Below are 25,498 nucleotides of genomic sequence, written 5' to 3'. Positions count from 1 at the left end.
CAGACAGCCCCTTACAATAGTCCAGGATCATATCATCTGTGATATTTAACAGTGCAGTAGTTGGGACAGATGGCAGCCTCATTGCTCTCCCCATTAACACCTCATGTGGTGACAACCCCGTTCTTCTGTCTGGGGTACTACGAAGGCTCATGAGGACCAATGGCAGGGCGTCAGGCCAACTCAGGGTCGTTGAGGAGCACACTTTTGCAATTCGGGCTTTGATCGTGCCATTGATCTGCTCCACAATTCCTGAGGCTTCTGGTCGGTAACTGCAATGCAATTTCTGATCTATGTTCAGAGCCGCACAAATCATCTTCACAAGCTCGCTGTTGAAATGCGTTCCCCTATCTGATTCCAAAGAGGCCGGCACCCCGAAGCGCGGAATGAGTTCCCTAAGCAGTAACTTAGCCACTGTGAGGGTGTCGCACCTACGTGTAGGGTATGCCTCAACCCATCTGGAGAATACACAAACAACCACCAGGACATAGCGGAGGCGGTTGCACCTCGGCATTTCAATGAAATCTATCTGCATTCGATTGAATGGACCTCCAGACCTTCCTATGTGACTCAGTGCAACTGGTGTTCTTTTCCCTACGTTCAGCTGCTGACAGGTCACACAACGCTGGCACACTGCTTCTGCTGCTATTCTAAACTTAGGATTGTACCAGGTCTGTCTAAACACTCTCAGCATAGCATCTCTCCCTAAGTGTACGGGACCATGTATGAGTCTGGCCATTGGACTCACCATCTCATTGGGCAACACTGCTCTGCCGTCTGCTGAGACCCAAAAATGGGACTCACCCATTACACATCCTGCCTTTTCCCATGTTTCTTTTTCAAAATCAGGAGCATTTTCTTGCATGTTTGACAGTTCATCCCAAGTATCAACAGTTTCCAATATCATGGCTAATTCAGTCCTTACATTTATTCCACCCACTTCCACCTCTGTGAAAGAGTACCCTTGCTCCGCGCAATACCGCGCAACTTCATCAGCATATCTATTGCCTTTCGAAACGAAGTCCTCATTTCTGGTATGTGCGGTGCACTTTACAACTGCGATACCTGCTGGGCATTGCAACGCCTCTAACAACAGGCGCACAAACTCTCCATTGCGAATGGGAGAGCCTGAAGAGGTCATGAACCCTCTTTGAGACCATAACTGCCCGTAATCATGAACCACCCCATAACCATATTGGCTGTCGGTGTATATAGTGACTCGAATTTGATTGCTTGCCAAGCAAGCACGTGTCAAGGCAATAATCTCGGCTACCTGAGCGGAGTGTACTCCTTCCAGGCACCCAGCTTCCACAACTCCAGTAATTGTACAAACAGCATAAGCTGCTCTCAACTGCCCAACTTCGTCTCTTACACATGAGCCATCGACAAAGAAAATTTCATCTGGGTCGGTCAGTGGCTCATCTACGATGTCGGGTCTGGGTTTGGTGCATAGTTCAGTCACATCGAGGCAGTCATGGTCTGTACATTCATCATCATCCTCGATATCATTTGGGAGTGGCATCAAGGTGGCAGGGTTCAAAACAGAGCATCTCCTGAGGGTCACATTCTCTGCAGCAAGAATAACTTGCTCATAGCGCGTGAGCCTGCTGTTGGTCAGATGCTGTGTTTTGGTCCTGGTTATCAACAGTTCAACAGAATGGGGCACGCACACCTCTAACGGGTGCCCCATGACGATATTTTCACATCTTTCAATGCTGACACCCGTTGCAGCAACGGATTTGAGACATCCGGGCAACGCTGCGGCTACTGGGTCTAAAGTAGCCGAGAAATAAGCAACTGGTCTACGGGCATTCCCATGGATTTGGACTAACACAGACAACGCGCAACCTTCTCTCTCACAACAGTAAAGCAAAAATGGTTTATTGTAATCAGGCATTCCCAATGCCGGAGCACGACACAGGTCCTCTCGCAGCTGTAGGAATGCCATCAAACAGTCTTTGTCCCATGGTACCGGATCGCTCACCTCCTTATGCGTCAGTTTTTGCAAGGGCTTTGCTTTCAGTGAAAAGTTCGCGATCCACTGTCGGCAATAACCCACCATCCCTAGGAACATCCTGACCTCTCTCTGTGTCTTAGGCGCATTCATTTTCATGATCGCCTCTATCCTGTCTGGTGACACCTTTCGTTTGCCTTTCTCTATTCTGTGTCCCAAGTACTGCACCTCTGTCAGGCAGTACTGCAACTTTCCCGGGGACACCTTGTGCCCATTGGCAGCTAGGTGATTTAACAAAGCAATGGAGTCCTCCCTGCAAGCTTCTTCTGTTTCTGACGCCACGAGGAGGTCGTCTATGTACTGGACCAGAACTGACTTCTGGGGCAGCACTAGACTTTCAAGATTTTTCTTCAAAAGCTGGTTAAAGATCGATGGGCTCTCTGTATACCCCTGAGGAATGCGACACCATGTTAGGACGCGACCTTCCAGCTTAAATGCGAAAAGAAAATGGCTTTCTTCGTCCAGAGGGATCGAAAAGAAAGCCTGGCAAAGATCAATCACAGTGAACCACTCAGCTTGGAATGGAATCTGAAACAGTATCACTGATGGATTCGGTACCACTGGACAACACGAAACGACTATGTTATTAATCTTTCGAAGGTCCTGTACTATCCGGAATTTCCCATTTGGTTTCTGCAGACCCATAATCGGGGAGTTGCATGGACTACCCACGATTTCTTTCAGTATTCCCTGTTTAATCATGGACTCGATCACGGGCTTTATGCCTGCAATCGTTTCTGGAGTCAATTTATATTGGGGTGTTCTTGGGAACTCAGCATGCGGTTTCACTACAATTTTCACTGGGTCCACCCCTTTGACCAATCCTATCTCTTCCCCAGTGAAATCCCATACTTCTGGTGCCACTGTCTCTCTCAAGTCCCAGGGGAGCTCATCTACTGTCAAAGTAGGGTACAGCTCCACGCATATTCTTGAGTTTGCAACTTTGAAGTCTGCGTCATCATCATTGGTCAATACCTCCACTCCCTGAGGTGTACAGTATATAGTACAATTCAATTTACACAACAGGTCTCTCCCTAGCAGACACACAGGACTTGAATCGCAAACCACAAACTGGTGCTCATCGCTGTACTTCCCTATTTTCACCTGTACTGGTTCTGTCAATTGGCTGGTTATTCTCCTGTTTGCGACCCCCACCACTTGTATGGTCTCTCCAGACATGGGCAGGTCTGGAACTGCAGCTGATCTGATCGTGGACCTAGTGGCTCCTGTGTCCACCAGAAATGTCGTGGGGCACCCTGCTACTTCTGCTTCGACATAGGGTCCCCTCTGGTCCACCTCCAAGGCTGCCCCGAGGGTGCAGTCTTCTCTTTCCACTCTCTGTCCGGTTAATGGGTCCACATAATAGCACTCTTCTCCTTCTACAAACAGGGGCATCTGTCTATAGGTCTTACCCATAGTCCCTACTCGAGGAGGTTGCGGGAACTGGGCTCGGGGAGGAGCCCCCCCCCCCTTTGAGCACCTTTCCCTGGTATGGCGTCACCCCTCTTGTAGGCGCGCTCTGGACCTCTTCCTCCTCTATCTCTTGTTCTCCTATCTCTACATTGTAGGGACACTCGCGTTTCCAATGCCCCACCTCGTTACACTGGTGGCACCTAGTCGTTTTCTTCAAGGCAGCTATGTCTAATCTGGGTCTAAAGGTGGAACTCTCCTCATTGCCCTTGTTCTGACTGTACTGCTTCTTTCCTCCTGTACCTATTCCTTGCTGCTGTTGCTGCTGTCCCCCCTTTCCTGCTGCCTGCATCTGTACCACCATCAACTTTTCTTTTAGTTTCTTAGCCTTGGAGTCTATCTCATCACAGCAGTACCTGGCATACCTCAGTATTTCGTCTAGGGGTTTACTTTGCCAACAAATCGAGTGTTGCTGAATCATTAAACTAATATCCGGTCTCAGTCCCAGGACGAACTTGGACACGAATTGCCCTATGTCTTTTGGATCCATTACATCCAGGCCGCTATACTGTTTAAACGCCTTCAGCAATCTCTCGTAATATTCGTGGACGGTCTCTTTGGGTTCCTGTCTGGTTCGGTCTATTCTGACCCAATCTATGTCTTGCATTGGCACTTTCTCTTTCAGCCAAGTCATCACTCTCTCGAATTTTGCCATCACAATCTCGGACGGCCCATTAGTCTTAGCATCTCTCTCCGGCTCCGTTGTGGGCCACTCAGCGCTAACCTTGCATGCTGTCCACAGATCTCCTGGTACTACAATGTCGAACAGCGTGTTCAGATCTATCCATAGGACCTTTGAGATTTTTACAAATCTCTCGACTTGCTTGTACCACTCCACTGGGTTTTCCCGCAATTTGGGGAAGGAGGTGGTAAAAGCAGCTAAATCTCCCCTACTCCAAGGGACATGCACATAGTTCCCATTGGCGACTTCACGCAAAGGGTATGCTTCTATTCCCTGCAGCCTTCCTGGTGTCATACCAAGCGTGCTTCTCCTGACGGTCCCTTTCTTGGACCACCTCTCTTCCCACTTATCTAGTGCCCTCCATGTCCTTATTCCAGTGATCAGTTCCCTTATGTGCGTTTTCAGCCCAATCGTTCTCCTCTCATCTAGGTCTCGATCTGTGTAATGTAGCCTATGGTTACCCTGTAATGCTTTGGTTCTTGACAGGTCCACCATATATTTGCCTGCTAGTTCGACTAACTTCTCATGGATTGCTCTCGCTTTTCGAGTGATGTCCTTTGCCATATACAGTATTTCATCCTGCTCATACATTTCTATTCTTTCTAAAGGCAGGGTACCATCTATCATGTCATCCAGGTCTGACCTTAAGCAGGCGACATCGAGTCTCTTAGCTTTTATCTCAGCTCGCAATATGTCTTTCGAAGGGGGCTCACTGGTCTCCCTACCATCCCAACTCCGAGCTCTACGTTTGGGCTCAGGAGAGTTAATGAGTGCTCTCCCTTGCTCCCATCTCTCCAGGTCCCATGCTCGGCCATCCGATCTTGGAAGGTGATGGAACACGGGCCTGTTACCCCCACTCTTGCTCTGCCCACTCTCTCCTGCTTCTCTCCTTTCACCATACTCCTCTCTGTTATTTTCCCTCTGGTCGCTACTCTCCCTTTGCCTAGTATCGCTCAGTATCCAATACGATCCTTCCTGGTTCCCCATATTCCCTGGGCTGCGCTCATTTCCGTCATCACAGGGACTATGGTGCGACCTCTCACAACTCCCATTCTGTTCTCTGGTGCCGGGCACACAGTGTGGACACTTAAAGCTGTTTCTGTACTCTTGCGCTCTCCTCTCCCCTTCACTGAGTATTGGGCACGCCACCCCTCCACTCCCGGGGCCCCCGTTTTCCAGGTCTGTTCTATCCCCACTCCGGGCCCAATGGGTGACTCCCCTACTATCTCTCTCTCTCCAGTCCCACTCCGGGCTGCTCTCCCCAGCCCCGCAGTGAGTCCGAGCTCGGCTGTCCTGACTTTCCCTTTCAGCTTCTGCAGCTATGATGCTCTTATGAGCCTCCACTGCCTCATCCCACTTCTTCATGTACTCATTTAGCTCTTGAAAGGATTTTCGTCCAGATCCCCTCAGATCCACTGGCCATCTAGGGCCCCCAGGGTCCCCTCCTGGATCCCCTGCTGTGTGCATCGGGGTGCTCCACTCTCTTGGTATCGGCATCTGACTTGGGGAATTAATCGTATCGTTCCTCCTTGCCGTCCCTGCTCTTTCTCTGTCCTTCCGTACCCGTTCTTCCCCTCTTGCTCTCTCTGGGTCATATATCGATACTATAGGACCTATGGTAACAGGTACCTGTAGTGCAGCTGGTAATCCGTAGGATGTGGCGCACTCCGTTTCCGGCGCTCTTTGTACCACAAACCTCCCGACTACCTGTTGCACCTGACTAGGCTGGGACAGCTCTTTCTTTGCCTCAGGATCCCACTCTGAACTGGGAAGCGGTCCATGCTCTCCTGCATTGCCCCCCTTTTCTCTTTCACTATGCTCGACCTCTCCCCCTGCTCTATTATACGGGGGTGGCCTGTCTGTCAATAATCTGTTTATCAGGCTGTCCTCTGTTTCGCTCTCATCATCTTCTTCTAGTGGGCTTTTATTTCCGGGCACCTCTAACACTGGGTACAGTTTATTTACTTCCATGTTATGCACTCTCCATCTTTTAGCATCCGCATCCCACCTGGCATCCTGCACTGCCCTTACCGATCGTTTCACCCTTTCTTGTCGTCTGTTCATATTTTTTTCATGCGCTGCCCTAATCCATGCATCAAGGGCTTCAAACTGGGTCGGTCTAGGCAAGGGTCTCATTGAGGTCATGACTGATTTTAATCGATGTAACACCTCTAATCTGAACGTCCCGTACTTCGGGAACGTCAGTTCCTCATTTCCTTCCGTAATCTTACTCCACTCTGATATCCAAAGGATCGTATGCAGCCCAACATTCACTGCCATGTAACGAGCCGGCGTACCCTCCGGCGGGGCTTCTTCCCCCTCATACGATCCCCGCTTCTCTTTTTTAAACGCCGCTCTCAACCATTTAAAACACTTCATAATTATGCGCACAATATCCAGCCTCGCTACTCTGTTTACTTCCTGATGACAATCCACCAATCCTGTCGCGGCTTTGCTAACTTGGCCTATCGCAGCGCGGTCTTTCTCCGGTCGGCCAATCACAGAGCGACACTTTCTGACGTCTTTGCTAGCTGGCCTATCACAGCGCGGTCTTTCTCCGGTCAGCCAATCACTGCGCGACACTTCCTGACGTCACTTTTCTCCGCTTCGCAGCAGCACCCCTCCTTTCTCAACTCGTCTCCCGGTCATGCATGCGTCCCATTCATACACCGAAAAATGACTACTTCCGACCAAGCGGTCACTTCCCTCGACTGTACGTCCACAGTCTATATGTAATTGTCAACACAACTGACGAAATGTCTATCGTCTCTCTGATAGGTTGCTTACACACACAGTAACCTCCGACCAGCGTCCGTTACTCACGCACTCACTCTTACGTTCCCCCTATCTCGGTCTTTCGGGTGATCAATGGTACCTCATGACCCCCTTCACACTGTTTGACAATTACTCTGGGTGTCCGATACACCCGAACCACTTAAGCTCTCACTTAAGATTTCCACCGGTTGCGCGCGCTCACAACCTGTTCCACAGTCACTCTACAGACATTCCAACTCCGCCAGACATTACAACATAGATACAATACAAAAACACCGCAATCTAACACGCATGACCCTTTATACTCACTCTCGACCGATACTGCTGCTTTTTCTGTCTCACGTCATCCGGATCTTCTTCAGCGGGCGGTTCTTCCGATCATCGATTTCTAGGGGCCTTGGGGTAAGCTAACCTGGCCTAGGTCACCGTCCTCAAGAAGGCAACCATCCTCTATAGCTACCAACTGGAAGGGCGAGATTTTGATCGATACCTTATCACTATTGATCCAAACCTCGATCTGGTCGACTGAACCTTTGTTGCCTGTCTTTGAGGAAGAAAGTGCCTCTGTTACCAAGCTAGTTCACCCAATAAAGGACCCCGCTCCAAAAGATCACAAACAACTTCTAGCTTTCAAAAGTTTATTGTAAGGATAGGATAAGCTGCAAATACAGGCATCTCAGAATGAGATTCACGAGATACACAGGTCCAACTACATACATGTGCTCTCTGAAAGCCCTCAGACGAGCAACGGAAATTACTAACACAAGTTCTAAGAATAATAAAGCTATCAGCATTGACGCATATCTCTCCTTCATTTAAGTTGGAGGAAAACACACAGGTTAGGCTGTCCCTACCCTGCTCTAGATGGTATCCCTACTTAACCAAATCCCAACCTAACAAAGGTGTCAACAGTGAATGACCCCCAAGGGAAGTCACTCACTCTAAGTCTCTTGGTGAAAACCTATAGTTCTCCAGTCATGACCCCTCTCTGCCTACCCATCCGCTCTCTAAAGGGTCCTCAGGTATCTGCTCTAACTCCACCCAGGGGTGCTGTCCCTAATACAAAACAGTCAACAACATTTGAGACGCCCCTCATGAGACGCCCCTCACGTGGTGTAGCTTCTGGCTTTTTCCATGCTGCTTTGTATTGGGCCTCATACGTTGGAGTTGACCTTGCTTCTCAGACTCTTCTCCGGCCCGCTGATACCCCTTAAAACATTCCGGAACCCTCCTCCATGTCTGGGCCGTCTACTGAACAGACCTCTATTCATATTATTTATAATCGGATCCTCCCTTTCTCTTGCAGACAGACATCTGCAGCCAAGAACCCAACTCTCATAGACTTCCAAAAAGGTTCGCAACATTTCTCGGCCCAGACATGTACGTGTAAATCAATGTTAAAACATTTCAGGCCTACAGCATTTCTCATAATGATTATAGCATTCAACTTCTTCATTAATTAAGCATGTTAATACTCTTATTCTATTATTCAGTAAACACATCTATAAATCATGGCCCATTAATGCAATGACCAAAACATTAGTGCAATCTATGTCGTGAAAAGAAACACCTTCCCCTTCCATTCTAGCACTGGCCCTGAGGCCTACCACATTCTGCGTTTAACCACATGCCATCTTACATTTTAGCAGCTACACGACATGGATTCAGGAATAATCACATCTAATAAAATCATATAGTGTCACACATTTCTGTATTAGTTCCACTTCTACTTAAATCTCTACATTAGCTATACATTCAGAATATAATTGCAGATACTACTAGCACTCATGGCATTTCTCCTCATGATTTGTGCTTACTACAGGTAAGTGTGATGCACTCATACATTTAGGTCAGTTTGCGCTCTCTCACTAGTGCAAAGTCGGCTGCCTGCCCGTAATTCCCTCTTGGAACCGCACTTCTGGAGAGACTGCACCCACCCTCTTCAGACTCACAGATTGCTTTCTGCAGTCTTCTTTCTTCTAGTGAACCCCCACTCTAGAGTCTGGCAGTTTCTAACATCACCTGGACAGTCACACCTGTTATGGCGTGACAGGCTCTTTCAATCTCTCAGCAGGCAGGCTAGCTTCCAGGGGCTTCAGATCAGGAGTACAGGTCTTCCAGCAAGTAAAGACTCCAGGTGATGAACCCTGTCTTTTGGGATGTTGGCTGTCACTCAGACACCAGTGTTAGTTTTTATACAGCAGTTCTCAAAGAATGATGTTGAATACCCCCTCCCAAGTCCATTTACCGAGAATCTACGGGCAACAAAGATGTAAGTAGCTCCCCCTTTTATACAGTCAAAGCAGATAAGGAATGTGGATTTTCTGCCTGCAATCTCCAAACAGGTTTGCAGTGGTTATTTTGTCAAGTGTCCTCTCTAGGGTGTTCTCCAGACAGAGCTGCTGTGTAGAGTAATGCTCTTCACAGGAGGGAAGCCTCTATCTTGGTTTACTCACAACAGAGGCCCAAAGAAGTATGAAGTTTCTGCAACTGGCTTTTTATCAGCCACACTGAACAGTGATCACTGTGATGAATTAAAGGCTGGTTTCACCTAAACAATCTCGCTCACCCAGAACCAAGACATAAGAGTACCGCCCATCCACCATCCAAATGGCAGTACCACAAGAAAATCAATCAGCTGCTCTACTCCGCAGGAGCTGCTTAAGTAATTTCGAAAGAAGAATTGTCTCCTCCCTCCATTTTCAGGAATGACAGCAATACGCTTCCACTGTATGTAAAATTTCACCTACATATGTTGTGCAGGAGAAAGCTAGAGACTTTCAAAATGGGAGCCGCAGGCCTCCGCACTCTGACTCACTCATGCATTTAGTGCATGCATTACACCAGCCAAAAACACGCACAATCCACTTGCATGTTTGTATAAGGATCTAGGTAGCACATTAATGCAGACCTTTACACAAGTGGGCCAGCAACACAGATAGAAGGTTTGATCCAAACAGTGGATTCACACACCACGGTATGCTGCCACCACCACTGTAGATGCTAAACCCATAACAAGGGTGGTAGTACACTTTGAGCAAAATGTGGGGGCATATGGTGCACCCTTCCAAATACCAGGACAGTTCCAGGACTTCATTTGTGTCAGCGACAGGGGTAGGCCTCTGCACATGTTACATTAACATGAGCCTAGAGCCAAAATCAAAAAACAGGATATAAGATAGTCACAGTCATACACTCAGAACATGGCAACATGACTGCACATCCAGAAGGGCATATTCCAGTCCAACAGCATCTACAGATAATATTATGTTTTTCCTAAATTAATGTGGCTTGTCTTTATGGTCACTACATATATGGTTACTTGACTCCTGTAAATATGCTATTTTGTAAAAGATATCTCGCATTTATCAGACCTTAGTTACACACTGCTCCACATCCTTGCAGAAACTTAGGGAGTCCTGGGAAAGGGATGTGGGGACACTGGAGGAAGAAGATTGGCGGGAGGCACTTGAGGCCCCTAGAGGTGCGGCCATAGCGATGCGCTTGAGACTCATTCAATTCAAATATCTACATAGGGTCTACTTTACAAGGGAGAGACTGTGGCGGGCAGGCCTGATTGCGTCCCCGGATTGTCTATGCTGTGGCCGGGAGGTGGGGACATTGATCCACACAGTGTGGAGTTGTAGTTCCTTGGTTAGGTTCTGGAAAGGGGTGTGGGACTGTCTGTCTGAGGTCCTGGGATGGGAACTTCCTCGTACTCCACAACTGGGTCTATTGCCATGTGCTAGAAGGGGTAGGGGGCAACACATATAAAAGACACCTACTGTTGCTAGGCCTAACCATAGCCAAGAGAGATGTGGCCAAAGCATGGAAAGATCCCCGGGCTCCCTCAGTGCTGGTGTGGAAGAAAGGGCTAGACTTCTGTATGGGACTGGAGCGACCAATCTTTGAGGCCCAAGGCTGCCCAAGGAAACATTATAGGATATGGCGGCGCTGGGTGGACTATCGGGGCCTGTGGTTGGAACCACCGGTGGAACAGGAGGAGTGTCCGGTGATGGCGTAAAGGGGCCAGGAGGGAAAGTGTATGTACAATGTCAGTCTAGAGAATGGCTTATGAGAAGTATGAGACGTTATTGTGCGGCTGGGAAGGGTTGGATCCGGGTGGAGGGAGTTTGGAGATGGGGGGATAAGGGGTGGGGGGGGTGTAGGACTGGTAGGTTTTGATGTTATTAATTGATTCAAAATGATGTCTACGATTGCCAATCATCTGATGCTGTGTAATTGATCTGCAGTTCTCTCCGGAATGCGGAGTGCTGCGCCATGTGTGCAATCTGTCAATAAAATCTGTTTTTAAAAAAAATATATATGCTATTTTGTGGATCCCAAACAAGTGCATGTTTATGTCTCAATCTATAATCATTGGTGTAAGTATATATTATCTCTGATCGTTGCCTGTCTCTACACATTGCACACATGCAGGTTTAGCCACTCCTCACCCTCTAAATGGTGAGTAGCTTGAATGTTTTGCTTTCTTTTCTTCACAAGACCGATGAGTTGGTAGCAAGGAAAGCTGATTGGAGCGAGCAAACTTAACTTTCCTCGTCACTCGGTGGCTCCCTCGATCAAGGGAGACCTGCCCTATGTCTTGGAGAGCTTACCTACAACCTGTACAGCTAAAAGTAGCCACACGTCTTTAACATGGGGCAAAAGATTTGAATAGAAAGAGATGTTGAGGGGCCTTCAGACCTGTTAATAGGCCTCAAGGTCACAAACAACAGCTCTGATAGAAGATTACAAAGGGAAAAGGGTCCACCAGCCATAATACCTGAAGTGGTAGTACCTTAGAACATCCTAATTCCTTGGTTGAAGGTCTTCTCACCTCTGGCCCTTGCTGCTTGGAGGGCAAACCTGCATTATTTCCCACCCACCATTTCACTCTTATTGCATCCATTCTGCCTGCTCAGTCACAAATCCGGAAGCTCGGTACAGTTCACTAAATAACAGAACACAAAACCATCTACAATCACTCACGTTTAATCTCATCGAGACTTCATCAATCTTTCATAAATGTTGCAAATGCCTGTAGGCCAGCAGAATTGCCTGCCGGCCCATGTGCTCGTGACTAGATCTCCAGCCAATCCAGTCAGAAAAAGTCAACATCTCACTGAATATAGATATTTTGCCAAAGGAACTCTAAAACCATCCCTGAACCAAACAGGATTTGAGCCAAGAGATCCATCTAACCACTGGCCAATAACAGAATGTTTTTAGTTAAACAATAGAACAAATAAAAGATCTGTCTCAAAAAAATATATCTTCGCTCAAAAAAAAAACTGCTTTTAGATTACCAAAACAAATTCTAGTATGGCTGAGGCACAGAAGCAGCAGTGATTTCCACATTAGATGATTTTAAAAATACAGTGGATTTAAAATGGAGTATGAGCACACCTACTACTTGAACTCTCCCTTGAAAACTGTTCACCACCCCAAACTTCTACAGAGAATGTACAGCATCAGCGTGAGGGCGCATAGCTGAAGCAGATTGAGTCTTTTCTGTCAGACAGATCATCATCTCACTCATCCCTTCATTTCAGATCCATTTAATTAAGTCCTGAATATCTCTCCCTCCTCTTCAACATTCACCTTAGCTCTCTATTCTACCCAATCTGCTCCTGAAATGTCACGTGTTACTGTTAAGAAGATATTAAACACACCATAATTATGGAAAATCATCCCACTATGACTCATACTCAATTAATTCAAACTTTTTTCAGTCTAGTTAACAGTAGGCCATAAAAGTACACTAAAATGCATTGCATTATAATGATATCAAAGAAAGTTTGAAACATTGCACATAGTTAAAATCAATTCAGGTAAAAACACTATCATACTTAAGCAACTCCAGATTTTAACAAAGGATAAGATTTATAAATTTTTCGATGACAGTCAGAAATACAAATACATGATCAAGTTGGAGACCCTCCTGCGCAATCATTCACAGCAGTTAAACAACCAAGGCTAAAAGAAAGTAGAACAAAACATTCCGATAAGGGTTGCTATGTGCTCCTGCCAGTGCAAAGGACAAAAGGGGTATCTAAGCATAGCACCACGAATCAAATACAAGCCCTAACACGCAGGCAGGAGGAAATATGGGCTATCAAAAAAGTTCCATCGGTACTATATGTTTTGCACTAAAGGAAAAACGTGTCTTACGCAAAGTCCTATGGGGTATTTATTCAGGAGGGTTGTTGATGGTGAGTAATTAGAGTTTCAACCTGGTAATCGCTGGAGATCAAACTACATCAGATGTTTGATATGGAAGCCCAGTTACAGGGGCACAGAGCCAAATGACAATCCTAAAAACATAAAAGGGAGGGGACAAATATCCTGTAAACAGAGTTAACTCAGAAGGATCGAGTAGATAAAGTGCTAATAGTGCTATCCATTGGGTAACCAAAAAAGGATGGGAACGATCAAACAATCATGCTGAAAAAAGAAATAGGGTAAAACTTAAGCCGCTCAAAGTCCCAACAGCCTCCAAATTAAAAAGACAACTAATAGGAAGAATTCAAAGGTGAAAAAACGAAATCATAATCACAACCATCCCGAACATAGGACATCAAACAGAAAATTCAAGGGTAGAAAACGTGACCAGCAGTAAAAGGATTGTCTATGTGCACCTGCACGTGGTCACCACATCTTGCCACCGCGACTCATGGTGGCACCCAGAAGGGTCTTTCATCGAGCAACTGAGTCTTCCTGATCTTTATTATGAGTCTACGGTAAGTGTAGACTGTAGCTATAATTTTTCAGTTGCAAAGTGCTGGAGGAAATACAGTGCCTGTGTGCAATGTCTTACAGAAAATTTGTCCAAGAAGGCTTTAATTGTACATGATCTAGGTTTAGCATAGAAATTGCAGAAAAAATTTTACGTGAAAAGTGCTTTGTGGGGAAAACCGAGTCACAAGGACACAGGTCAAGGATCCGCTTGTTACAGTAGGGGAAAGCGACTAACCTATGAAATAGATTACGTCTAAACCTCAATAGTAGAAAAAACTGATGGGGCTGAGCCATAAGTAGCAGAAATGGCTGTGAGTCGCCAACGGGGGCCAGCGAAATATAAGATAACCCCACCTTGCGGTCCCAACACATATCCGTCAATGTATTTGTATTCAGGGAGAAAAGAGATGTGGGGTTGTCAAACAAGTCTGGTCTGGACAGTGCAATGGCCTTGTCCCTAATTTCCCTCAATCAAGGAACTTCTAGGCCACGGTCCAGAAAGGCAGTCTTCAATTAGCGCTCTGTTTATTGCCAGTACCTCATTGGTCCAGACTCGAAGCCACAACATAAATGGGTGAGTCCGTATTTTATTCTACAGAGGAAGTAGCCCTAGTTACTTATGACAGGTAAAGGTAGCAGTGCATTGGGGAAGGAAAAGCAGAAGGCGGGCGAACCTATTTTCAGTGATCTGTCGGACGGTTGCTTTGTTGACACCCAAGAACCCTGCCACATAGGTTGCCACAGTAAGGCATTCCCCTGATAAATTGCGAGCATGTGGCAGACAGATCTCTTGCCAATTTAGCAGCAAAGCAGTAAAGTGCATTAATGCTCCTAGCAAACTGGCTACTTCTGATCTCATGCTGTGGCTGCCAGGAGCCATTATTGTTAAAGTCACACAGAGATAACTAAAATCGTTCGTGATTTGAATAGGTTCGGAGTGCAAGAAAAATGTTAGTTTTGATTGATCAGTGTAGTTGGGGCTACAGGACATTACAAAACTTGGAATTGTGTTTTTAGGAACAGCCCTTCCATGAAGGCTGAGAATAGGTTTAATAGGTGCTGTACTGCCAAGGGAGTAAGGCCCATAAGAACAGTGCCATCCACGTACAGCAGAGCTGGATGGGTGCCTATTCAATCTGTGGCACGTCCCTGCAGGTTGAAACCAACTCCCTCTCCAACTGATTGATGCAAAGGGTGACGAGGAAGGGTGCAAGTACACAGCCTTGCCTAACTCCCCTGTGAACACCAAATGACTTCAGACACTTCCCTCAGGCCAGATCAGACTGAGGCACTAGAATGACAATATATTTCCCTAATGGGATTCATCATGAACCTGTCCATGCTGAGATCTTCCATGATGCTTCCCAATTTGCTACGAGACACATAATGGAAGGTGCAGCACAGGTCCAAGAACCACAAAAAATGGGAGCGATGGTATTCTTGCCCAGCAGAAGGGAGAGGTAAAGGAACTGATCTTCAGTCCGGAGCCCCCTCCTGAACCCATACTTGATTTCTGAACTTATTCTGGTCTCCTCGCCCATACCTCGAGATGGGATTAGAGGACGTGGCTTATGACTTTCACTGTTGAGTCCAGGAGGGAGATAAGGCCGTAACAACTCACATGTCCTCGGTCCCCTGTTTAAAAAATAGGGACAATGAAAGATTGTGACCATGTAGGTAGTTTACTAGAGAGGCTTTCTCTAGACGTTAGTAACCGATTTTGCACTCATAGTTGCAAAAAGGGCCATTACCATGAGCTGGAAGTCTGCCAGAGCTCCTACATTACGCATATGGCATAGCGAATTGATCAGGTGGGCAGGGGCTGAGTGTGGTGCGCTGCATAGGGAGGAGGCACGCGGCCTACAGAAAACTGCAATCTCCCTAGATTGGGGCACAATGGTAGAAGCGTGTAAAAACAACATACCCGAAGACGCCTCTGATGCTTCACATACTCAGTAGTAGATGGAAAAAGGTGATTGCTAAGCGTAGCTAAGCACTACTGGTTCTGGACGTAGCGGCGAGACAACTGATTGTAAACAAAGAAGCTTGTTTGGAGAGGGACAAATGTTATTAGGACATTGCAACACACAGCCAGAGCCTGGGAGGGGGGTGGAGTTTAATGGGTATTAGTTAAATTATGACATCTAGGAATGGTTTGTATCCTGAAGTGTAGAAGGCATTTATGTACGGATTTCCTCCTTTTTGTTTTCTCTTGCATGTTTCTTTACCCTTTGCAGGTAAGTTACCGAGACTTCAGATGCTCATTACAATGAAGCATTCTAGATAGGCGGTTTATAATCTCATATGACACTGTATGCTGAATGTTTTTATTAGTAGCCAATGGAGTCCAAAGTTCTTACTGACTCTTGAAAAGATCCAAGGGGACACTGCAGGGGCCAGGGGCTTTGCAGCCAGGATTTGATCTATTAACCTTAAGCAATTGGCGTAGGCACGGGAGATATTTGGGTTGAAATTGCCCTTAAGAGCTAACTCATGGATGACATTTGTGTTCACTTGTCCCTTCCTCCCCAGACCTGGGTAGCATAAATGCCCCCAAAGAATGATGTCCACTCCAGCCCTGGTATAGCACTTTCAACGGAGGGCTCATCAACCTCCCCTATAAATGGCCAATTCATGATGTCCAGTAAGTCTTAAGTTGTTTCTTGCAACCTGCTTCCTCAAGGCCCTCCCTTTTTTAATTTTTACAATATTTTTCCTAGCTTTATTTGCCTTCCGGTAGGCTCTCCTTCTCTGGGCGACTTCTTACGAGATCCCAAGGAATATTTGTAGAATGCACATGAGTGCCTTATGGGTGCTTGAGCACTCTTTCTCAAACCAACACTTCTGCTTCCATGCATATGAATTAGAGGGCCTACTGAGTGCTGCCTTGATAGCCCCGGAGAGGTAGGAGAAGGCCTCTATGATACTGTCTGGATCCGCATCGTCATCCAAACAAGTATTGAACAAAATGTGATTGTCTCCTGCCAATTTGGACATGAAGGTCTCAGTGTTTACATACTCCCACTTAATCCTGGATCCCTTCTTTCTGTGGACCAGGATATGTGCTACATGCCTATCTGAACAATAAGTGGCCTCCCAATGATGAACAAAAATAGAAAAGCTTTGCGGCAGATGATCGTTAAGGGGAACTCAAGTGCATGATAAAATTACAGACACAAGAATATAAACTGGCTGATGAAAGAATGAAGTCAATAAGAGAGCCCTCTCCCTTATCCACAAACATGTTTGAGAAAGGTACAATGTTTTTACAAGATTCCTTGGCAAACTCCATATTATACTTAGTCTTGATAAAATTAAGAGTACTTCCATAAGCACCATGTGAAAAGTGTGTCTGTGAGTCCCCACCACATTTAAAAGCCCACAGGCAACTTGAACGTTGAAATCTCGCCTCCATTCTAAGCCCAAGTCTTTGCGGCCTTTTCAGGTGAGGGATTCTATGTCCGAGCCCAGCCTAGACAAAACACAGTCTCTATTAACAGGAGGAATTTTATTATAGAAATTGATGATACCCAGCCTTGTGCCACCCCTAAATTTGAGGCCAAGAAACTGATAAAAAGGAGTATCTGCTTTAAATAGAAAGATTCTGGTGTGCACCATAACAGAGAGGTCCATTACCAGACAACCCATTAATCTTCTGGATGAGGATGAAATTGTAGCAAGGTGGAACGTTTTGAAACCATTTAAGTGTTCCTGCTTTACTGTCCAAGTTTCTTGCAGACAAATAATTACTAAGGTATCCATGAAATACCCACAAATCATCACCACATTTGGTCCTAAGCACTTACACATTCCAGAAAAGAATGGTCAGCTTCTGTGTTTCATCACTTAATGGGTAAAGAGCGCTAAACCAGATGACTCTGCAACACAGTTGTTGGAAAATAGGTTGGGTTGTTCCTCTTCTTACAGGAGGACAGCCCCATGGTCAATTCCAAAAGTTTCTTTCTATCAACAGCAAGGGGCTTGTGTTGTTTGGGCGATGACATAGCTTTTAGTATTATATGGCCAGTGGCTGTCATGGGTGCAACAGATGGATCAGTGCATTAGATGATTGATTTTAAATTAGCCCAACATGGGTCTGGGATCGAGACATGGTTTTCCAGCCATAATATGCAGATACAGGTTTCTTGCATGGAGAGACCCCATGTGGCCCGGGTCCCAAGATTGCCATCAAGGGGAGCAATAGGCAAGATGATAATTTGGTGATGGGGACAATTTGAGAGAATGCTGGCAACTTGCAATCGATCATGGTCATTTCTTCACTGCTCTGAGCCAACCGCACCTCTGAGAATGTCTCTATGTGTGGAAACAGAATTTGTGGTGCTACGCGATAAGAGGGTAGGATAAAGCATAGAGAAAAAGGTGCACGAAACACCAGGATACTGTCTCTTACATCAGTTTCCCCACACTGCCGAAACCAAAGTAACATGTAAATTCCAAGACCTGGCACTCCAGATAGCTAAGAGGTAGATCGCTGGAAACTGGAAGGCTCAGGGGGGATACGCCTGGATAAGGCAAGATTTAGTGGGCTACATCACACTAAGGAACACCTAGAGGGAGCGAGGGGGGAGGAAAGGGAGTTGTTTGTTTGTTTCTATAAGGGATATAAGAAGTTAAACAGCACGATATGAACGACAACTCTGGTGAATGTAGATGGGAATTGGGCGGTTCATTTAAGTTGTTTGTGTCAGGAGATGTAACAGAAAAGCACGGTACTGTTCCAGCCACATTGTATAACAATATGATTGTCGAAATACATAGGTACCATGAATGCGCTGTAGCTATATTTGTATTGCAAGGCGTAATCATATTGTCCAAAATGTATGGAGACTTGAAGAAATATATTATTTCAAACAACGAGAGAGGTAGGGCATAAATACTCACTCTTTTACCCCTAGCACCAATATTCAGTAACAACAAAAGAGTGAAGACAGTGTGGCACCTCAAATTTTAACAGAAGTCCAAAGGCAGTGACAGATCGTGAAACCTAATGAGAAAGACACAAAAGTTAATGGTAAAAAGAACCCTCACTCACCACCTAGTGGTGACATGCTGACATGCTTCATCATTGGGTTCCCACTGGAAGGACCGAGTGTCCTTCCAGTGTGCTTCACGCCTGAATTACAGCGGAGCTGGTTCTTTTGTGTGTTGATGTAGTGCAAACCCAATTGTGCTAAGTGTATAAGAAGAATTAAAAATGCGTGGTTGTGACTGCCAACTACTTTATTAATAGTCCAACCCGCAATGATAAAAACAAGTGATATTTGGACTGGAAAAAAGGGTTTCTTTATTTGAAAACCTTGAGTCCTACTTAAATTTGGTCAACATGTTTCTGCTTTCAGAGCTGATCGCTCAGCATTCGTCAGGACCAGATGTGTGATCCTCCGGTGGTATGCACGCTCTAAGGTGCACCCACCCGTAAGGATATGTATGTGAAAAAAACAAAAAGTGTTACTCACGGGTTTGTCCATGTAGGAACCCTCAGTAATTTACTGGGGCCTCAACTAACTACGCTTGATTTCCGCGTAACATGGGCGGACACAGCAGGGGTTATCTTCACGTCGTGCCTGTTTTTAGCAGACGGCTCCCCTCAGGAAACCTAACCTTTCACGTCCGTGGCCCGGAAGAAAATTAAATTTGAGGTGCCACACTGTCACAGACTTGAAGAAATACTCAATAAAATTTGTTTAAAAAAAAGGGGGCATACGATAATGCGGGGTCATTATAAGAAACCTCTATGCTCCACTAAAAACGTATCCCAAAAGTACCAAACCCTGTTATCCATATCCTGCTTGGACCAAGACGTCACAGTTCTGTTCCTATCTTGCAATGTTGGCTAGAGCTTAAATCCTACACATTCGCAGTGATTTGAATTTATGTGTTTCAAGTGCTGTAAAGTACCAATTAATTTGAGTATGAAACTTCTGTTAAGAGTGTTAGGTTTGCCTTTGGGCACGTAACTAGGGAACATCACAAGTTTCTACATTTGTAAACAGGGTCTGCTGTTGCCCTCCAGCCCTACTGATGTTGTCACGCCAGTTATTTGTCTTGCCTCTCATAGACAGTTCTCGGAGTCCCTATGATTTGAGTAATTGATATTTGATGATTTATGTTGTTGCCCCTGGTGCAAACGTGGTGGCAAAAGGTCGCCTGTGTCATGGAGCGTCGAGCTTCTTTCTACTTTCCCATTTGTTTGAGAATGATGATGTTGGTGCTGGGTTCTGGCAACGCTTCCTCTTTACAAGTGAAATAACATCGCACCGCCTAGTGGGAATTGAGATGGATGCTATTGGGTTCACAGAGGAAGGTTGCCCTGTGAGGGCAAGTAAATCAGGCTGGGAACTTATGTGCTCTGGGATGAGGCATGTGAGTTAGAACATGAGTCCTGTTTTTTTGTATCCACCCCAGCTTGAGGCGGACATGCGTTTGGGGCAATGCTGGATTGAAAGATCAGGTAGATCTGCTTTTCCTTTGGTGGTGTGTTTTCTTTTTCTGAGGAATCTGAAGTTCCGGCTATTTCAACCTAAGTGGGAGAACTTGATGCTGGCAGGGGAGATGAGTCCTGTTCAACCCTGAGTAGGCTGATTTGTTTCCCAGGTCTTATTTTGTTTTTCTAAACCATTTTTTCTCCCTTTTTAAGAGTATCAATTCAATTTAATTCTAATATTTATTCGTCCTTCCGAAGACAGGTCATAAAAGATACACATACTAACAAACATCATTTAAAATCAGACACATCTCAACAAATGCAAACTCATTTTCCATTTAAAAAGGATACAACAGCACGCAAAAACAGTAATATTGCTCGGAACTAAAGTGACAGTACAAAACGATTGAGTTCATAAATAGCAGCAAATATAATCCAATAGTGCAAAAGGACTGAATCCATGAATAGCAGCAAATATTATCCAATAATACATAAATATTAAAATAAATCATGTAGGGGACTTAGCAGCAGGGGTAAACATTTTAGCAGCCAAACAATTACAATGCATACAAAAAGTAGTAAAATGCATTGCTATTAAACCAGCATGCTCCTTCCCTTTGGTAAGATAAACTTCAAGATACTCCAAACGGCAAAACAGACATCACGATCATTGGGTTGCTGCAGAAAGTACAAAGCCGCTTTGCACTTCGAAAATTTGCATCTGCGCAAAAGAGGTATTAAAAATGTCCTCGTAAATGGAAGATAAAAATAGTTTGACTCGAATGTTCAACACAGGGGCAAATGGTAAAAGATTCAGAAGAATACTGGCCCAGTGGGAAGCATAGCAACCACCGAAAAGACCCCCGCCTAAATCTAGAATTCCTTTTGTGCACATTATTTACGTATAAAAGATACGGGGCAATATAGGGAGGTACTTGCATAAGGCAATAACCCCTGACAGTGGGTTTGGCTACTTCAGACAATTACCTAGACAATTCTTTGTGTTTTCGGAAGCTCTCCAAAACCCTCTGTCGGCCCCCTTTAACAATTGAATCTGGGTGCTCAAACAAAGAGGCTTAACCAAGTTCCGTAAAACAAGTTTTGATGTATTGGAGCCAGGGGATACAGAGGCCACGAGTGCAGCTTAAACAGTATCTACTAATTGCCAGATTAAGATCAGCTTCTTCATTTGTCCAGATAGAACACCAGACAGCTAAAGGTACAGCATTTATAATATCTTGGACGTAATCAAGACCTAACTCCAGATGGAGGCAAAAATGCGGCGAGGAAGGGTGAACTCCTAAAACTCTATGACAAAAGAGTACCCTTTGATGTACAGGAGGGGGCAGAGTTCAGTTGGCCAAACAACTTAGGAGCGGTGTTTGCCTGCCCATTACCAATTGATGCATCGTTGTGTAGGGCGTCGTTGTTTGCACTCTCAGGCCATTTATCATTCTTATGTAAGACGGTAACTGTTAATGATGACGATTGCACCTCCTGCGTTATCTTTTCCTTGTTCCATGTCATTAGTGGGCTATTTCCAAACTGAGAACTAGAGCCCTTACCTTCCTACAGTATAGCAGCGAAGACTGACGGAACAGAGGTAAGCAAATCAAGTGAAGGCGAGCACGAGCAGATCTGATAACTAGTGGCAGGATCAGCTTGTACTCTAATCTATTCCAATGACATGGACCGCTAGCATATTGAGCAGATCCATCTGCAGATCCAGTTTATCAGAGTGCAATTTAAGAACTAAAGATATCACTTTCAAATTGTGTAAGAGTGAGTCCCAAAGTGACAACGCCAGGAAAGTGAATTCACTAGTGTTAGCAAATAGTCCGCCCCTTTTTGCCTCTTCTGTGGCATAATCTTTCCTTGCAAGCACACTTACAGCCTCCCTTGTGGCATTGACTTCTCCTTGATGCAATGCCCCGTATAAAATGGGAGATGTATTCCAGATAATAACATTAAGCATATCTGTGGAAATTAACTTTGACTAAACTTGATCAGGAAGGACGTTTGGTTTCGTGAGGGGGAGCTATATAGGGCTGAGCAAGTAGTTATTATCCGCCATGGTTCCCCTCTTTTTGGCCCTGCTCAAGCTGAGCTCAGACAAACCAAAGGGGCTGAGTAGAATCAACTCCATCTCCTATAATATAAGGGAGTTGCCCGGCTCATATTTTGTTACGTCCACCAGAACAGTGACAAGATTGGTTGCTGCCCTGTCTTTAATATTGATGTTGCAGGACTGTGCCAAGAGGTTAAAGGAACAAATTGCACCATCTAAGAGTACGCCTCCTTCTGCTGGGTGCTGGGTAAACTCATACTCGATCGGACAATGTTTCAAATAGTCAAATAATGGATGGTATCTAACCACAGCAAAAAAAATGTCATAAATCAAAATATTCATATGCAGTAAATGGATAAAACCCCATACATCAACAATATGGCCTCAGCAAGTATGCCCACCACCAAACAACTGAGCCCAAGTGAGGAAACTAGGGATAAAGTACGGACTCCGACTTGTCAATCATGAAAGGATTGTGTTTGTCCAATATGTTTAAACTGCAGTTTAGCACTCCTTTCCTTCATATTGGCTATAAAGATGTCTCTGCTTACATTGCTTGAAATGCTTGTCCCGCTGACTGGAAGGGTAAACCCCCGATCACCCCCACCTAATCGGATCTAGTGGCACCCCTGTGTGAGTGTGTGTGAGCGTGTGAGTGTGTTTGTATACGGAGGCAGGACTGTATCGCAGCGTAAGCCAAGAAAGTGAAGGGGATGTGGATGTAATGCGCCCAATAAACATATTTAGCCTGGTGGCCGAGTCTGAGATCCCAATTGGGGGTGGGGTCCCTGTGGTTCTGATCGACTGACAGCATGATCTTGAACTGAGGACCAGTTTTGAAACCCTGGCACAGTAGATTGTAATGGGCCAATAACACCAACAGTCTTACCTAGTGACAGATGTACGAGCCTACCAATTTAAGAGTCGCAAATTGCGTTGTTTTTCAAATCGCAATTTGCGTTTTGCAAATTGGAATGTACAGCAGTGCCTCAGACACTGTTAGTGATTCCTAATGAGGGTCAAAATTGCATGCCTCATTAATATTCATAAGGCATGTGCAATTTGCGACCCTATTAGGAATGGCTAACACTCCCAGGGATGGTGCCTGCTGGGGTCAGCAGACCACGATGTCTGTGACTGCTTTTTCGAATAAACCAGTTTTTTTAAAATGCAGCACGTTTTCCTTACAGGAAAACGGGCTACATTTAAAAAAGAAAATGAAAAATGTTTGTTAAATTTTTTAAGAGCAGGCAATGGTTCTTGGGACCACTGGCTGCTCTTAAAAAATATTTTTGCATCCATTCACAAAGGAGAACGGGTACCCTGGGGACCTCTTCCCGTTCGTGAGTGGCTTACCACCAACTTGAAATAGGTCATCAATTACAAGTCTTTGCGACCGCAAATTCGGGTGCTAAACAATGGTACATTCCATTGTGACTCGCTATTAGGAAGGGACACCCCTTCCTAATAGCTAGAGTTGCAAAAGCAATTTTGCAAGTCACTGACTCGCAAAATAGTGTTTGTACATGCCAGGACTCTTTCTGTCGGTCACAAACGGGCCGATTTCCTGTTTGCAACTGCAAAAACCGGTTGTACATCTGGCCCCTAGTTCCTAATGGGAAAGCTATATCAGATGTAGCCCTGGGTTGTTAGCCAGGGTTCTCCAGCCTGCCTTCTGGCTTGTTGGAATTTCAGTGGCTGCTGGTCAGGGTGGAAATGCTGACATACCCCGTATAGAGTGCCTTTATGAGGTCGACTTGTTCCCTTGTACTTGTCCTACAACCAGGAGCCTAGATTAAATATTCCCTCCACCCTTGGCTGTGATAGTTAACCCACTTTTCCTTTCTCTTCGCTGCCAGTGTTGTATTCATCACCAGCTGATTAGACTCCGCAATGTTAATTTTCAGACTTTAAAAAGGTGTTGGCTATGGGGACGGGAACTTTCGATCTTTTACCTTTTTTTGCAAATGATAACACTCTCATACTGCCCTCATTTTAAAGCGTTGCTGTTTCCAACTTATAAAATCTAAATGCAGTATATATTCTCACTTTCAAAGGCTTAAAATATGTGCATGAATTTATGAAGATTTAATAATAATAATAATAATGTAATATATTTCTTCTGAAATTAAAGTCCAAACACCTTAGAATGCTTTGTAACTCTCCAGAATATAAAATAATCCTTACTCTTCGTCTCTGAGGTCCTCCTCCTCTTCCTGGATCTGCAGGTGGTTCTTCACTGGTGCCAGGTTCTCAGTTTTAGCATTGTAATTCCGAAAGCAAACATTTAGCTTCTCATCAAATTCATTGACCAAATCCTCCATGGATTTGAAGCTGATGATTTCGGAGCTGAAATTCTCCAGCTCAGAGAGGGACGCGTCTTCCATAAGGTAAGGCGCTGTTCCATAGATACTCCTGGATTTTTCTTCCCTGTCCTCAGAGTAAGACCTCAAATCTTCAAACTCTTCATCAAGGCAGACCAGTGGGGCCTCCATATTGGCCACCTACTGCAAGGTCTAGATCCTCTGAATCAGCTTACCTGAAAAGTAGAAAAAGAAAACTTTAAAGCCACTATTCATGTATGCGTTCATATTAGTTATTTTCACAAATAACTTGAGTTTTAGCATAGAAAGATTCTCTGCGTACAGCTCCAAAGAGGCTGAACGACAGACAACCAATCAATTTTGTATGTTAGAGTTGCCTATGAGTAATTTCTTGCCCTTTCTTGCTTTGGAACATTAACTTCCTGTTCTTCTGAAGATATAAACAAAAATGTGACTCCAGTCTGCGTGTTTAAACTATAAATATGCTTGCAAATGTCTGTAATCTCCGGAATACTATAATGAATCCTTTGTGAACAACTGAAAATACTAAAACAGAATCTACCATTTGGACGCATGCAAATGGCATGTTAATAGTTTCCCACTCCCCAAATGTTTGTGAGCGTGAGCTTAAACAGCTCAGTGTGAGAAGCAATGCTGCATGACACATAAGTGTGTGGCCTTTGGGTCCGTCATCTCAGGCACATCACTCCCCAGTCTGTCATACAGGCTCGAGAGAGATCAGAAAAAAGAGGCCTTCATGACGCTCAACCCTGTCATGATCAGAGGCAGTGATACAAAATACACATGGGCCTCACTAAGGGCCCCATTAGGATAGCAGGCAGACTTTCATCCGTCCGCCACCCTAGCGGTGCAAGGGACCGTCCGTCAGCGATCCACCACTGATTAGGATGCGACCGCCACCCTGGCGGTCGCATTTCTCATCTTTTACATTGCGGCGGGTACTGCTGTAGGCAGCACCCTC

The 25,498-nt window shown here is 45.2% G+C and overlaps 1 protein-coding gene across 1 annotated transcript in view; it reads right to left on the bottom strand.

The window, feature by feature from the left end:
• Positions 1-25,498, bottom strand: part of FEZ1 (fasciculation and elongation protein zeta 1) — a 729,464-nt gene that overhangs the window by 653,473 nt on the left and 50,493 nt on the right. The window contains exon 2 of the mRNA XM_078682121.1: positions 24,380-24,731. Within this exon, the coding sequence (XP_078538247.1) occupies positions 24,380-24,687 (308 nt within the window). The 5' untranslated portion in view covers positions 24,688-24,731. The remainder of the gene's footprint in view (positions 1-24,379; positions 24,732-25,498) is intronic.

This window comes from Lissotriton helveticus, chromosome 3_1, assembly GCF_964261635.1.
Source record: "Lissotriton helveticus chromosome 3_1, aLisHel1.1, whole genome shotgun sequence".
In the NCBI taxonomy this organism is placed as follows: Eukaryota; Metazoa; Chordata; class Amphibia; order Caudata; family Salamandridae; genus Lissotriton; species Lissotriton helveticus.
The sequence above is the reverse complement of the archived record's forward strand: the minus strand, read 5'-3'. Positions and strand labels throughout refer to the sequence as shown.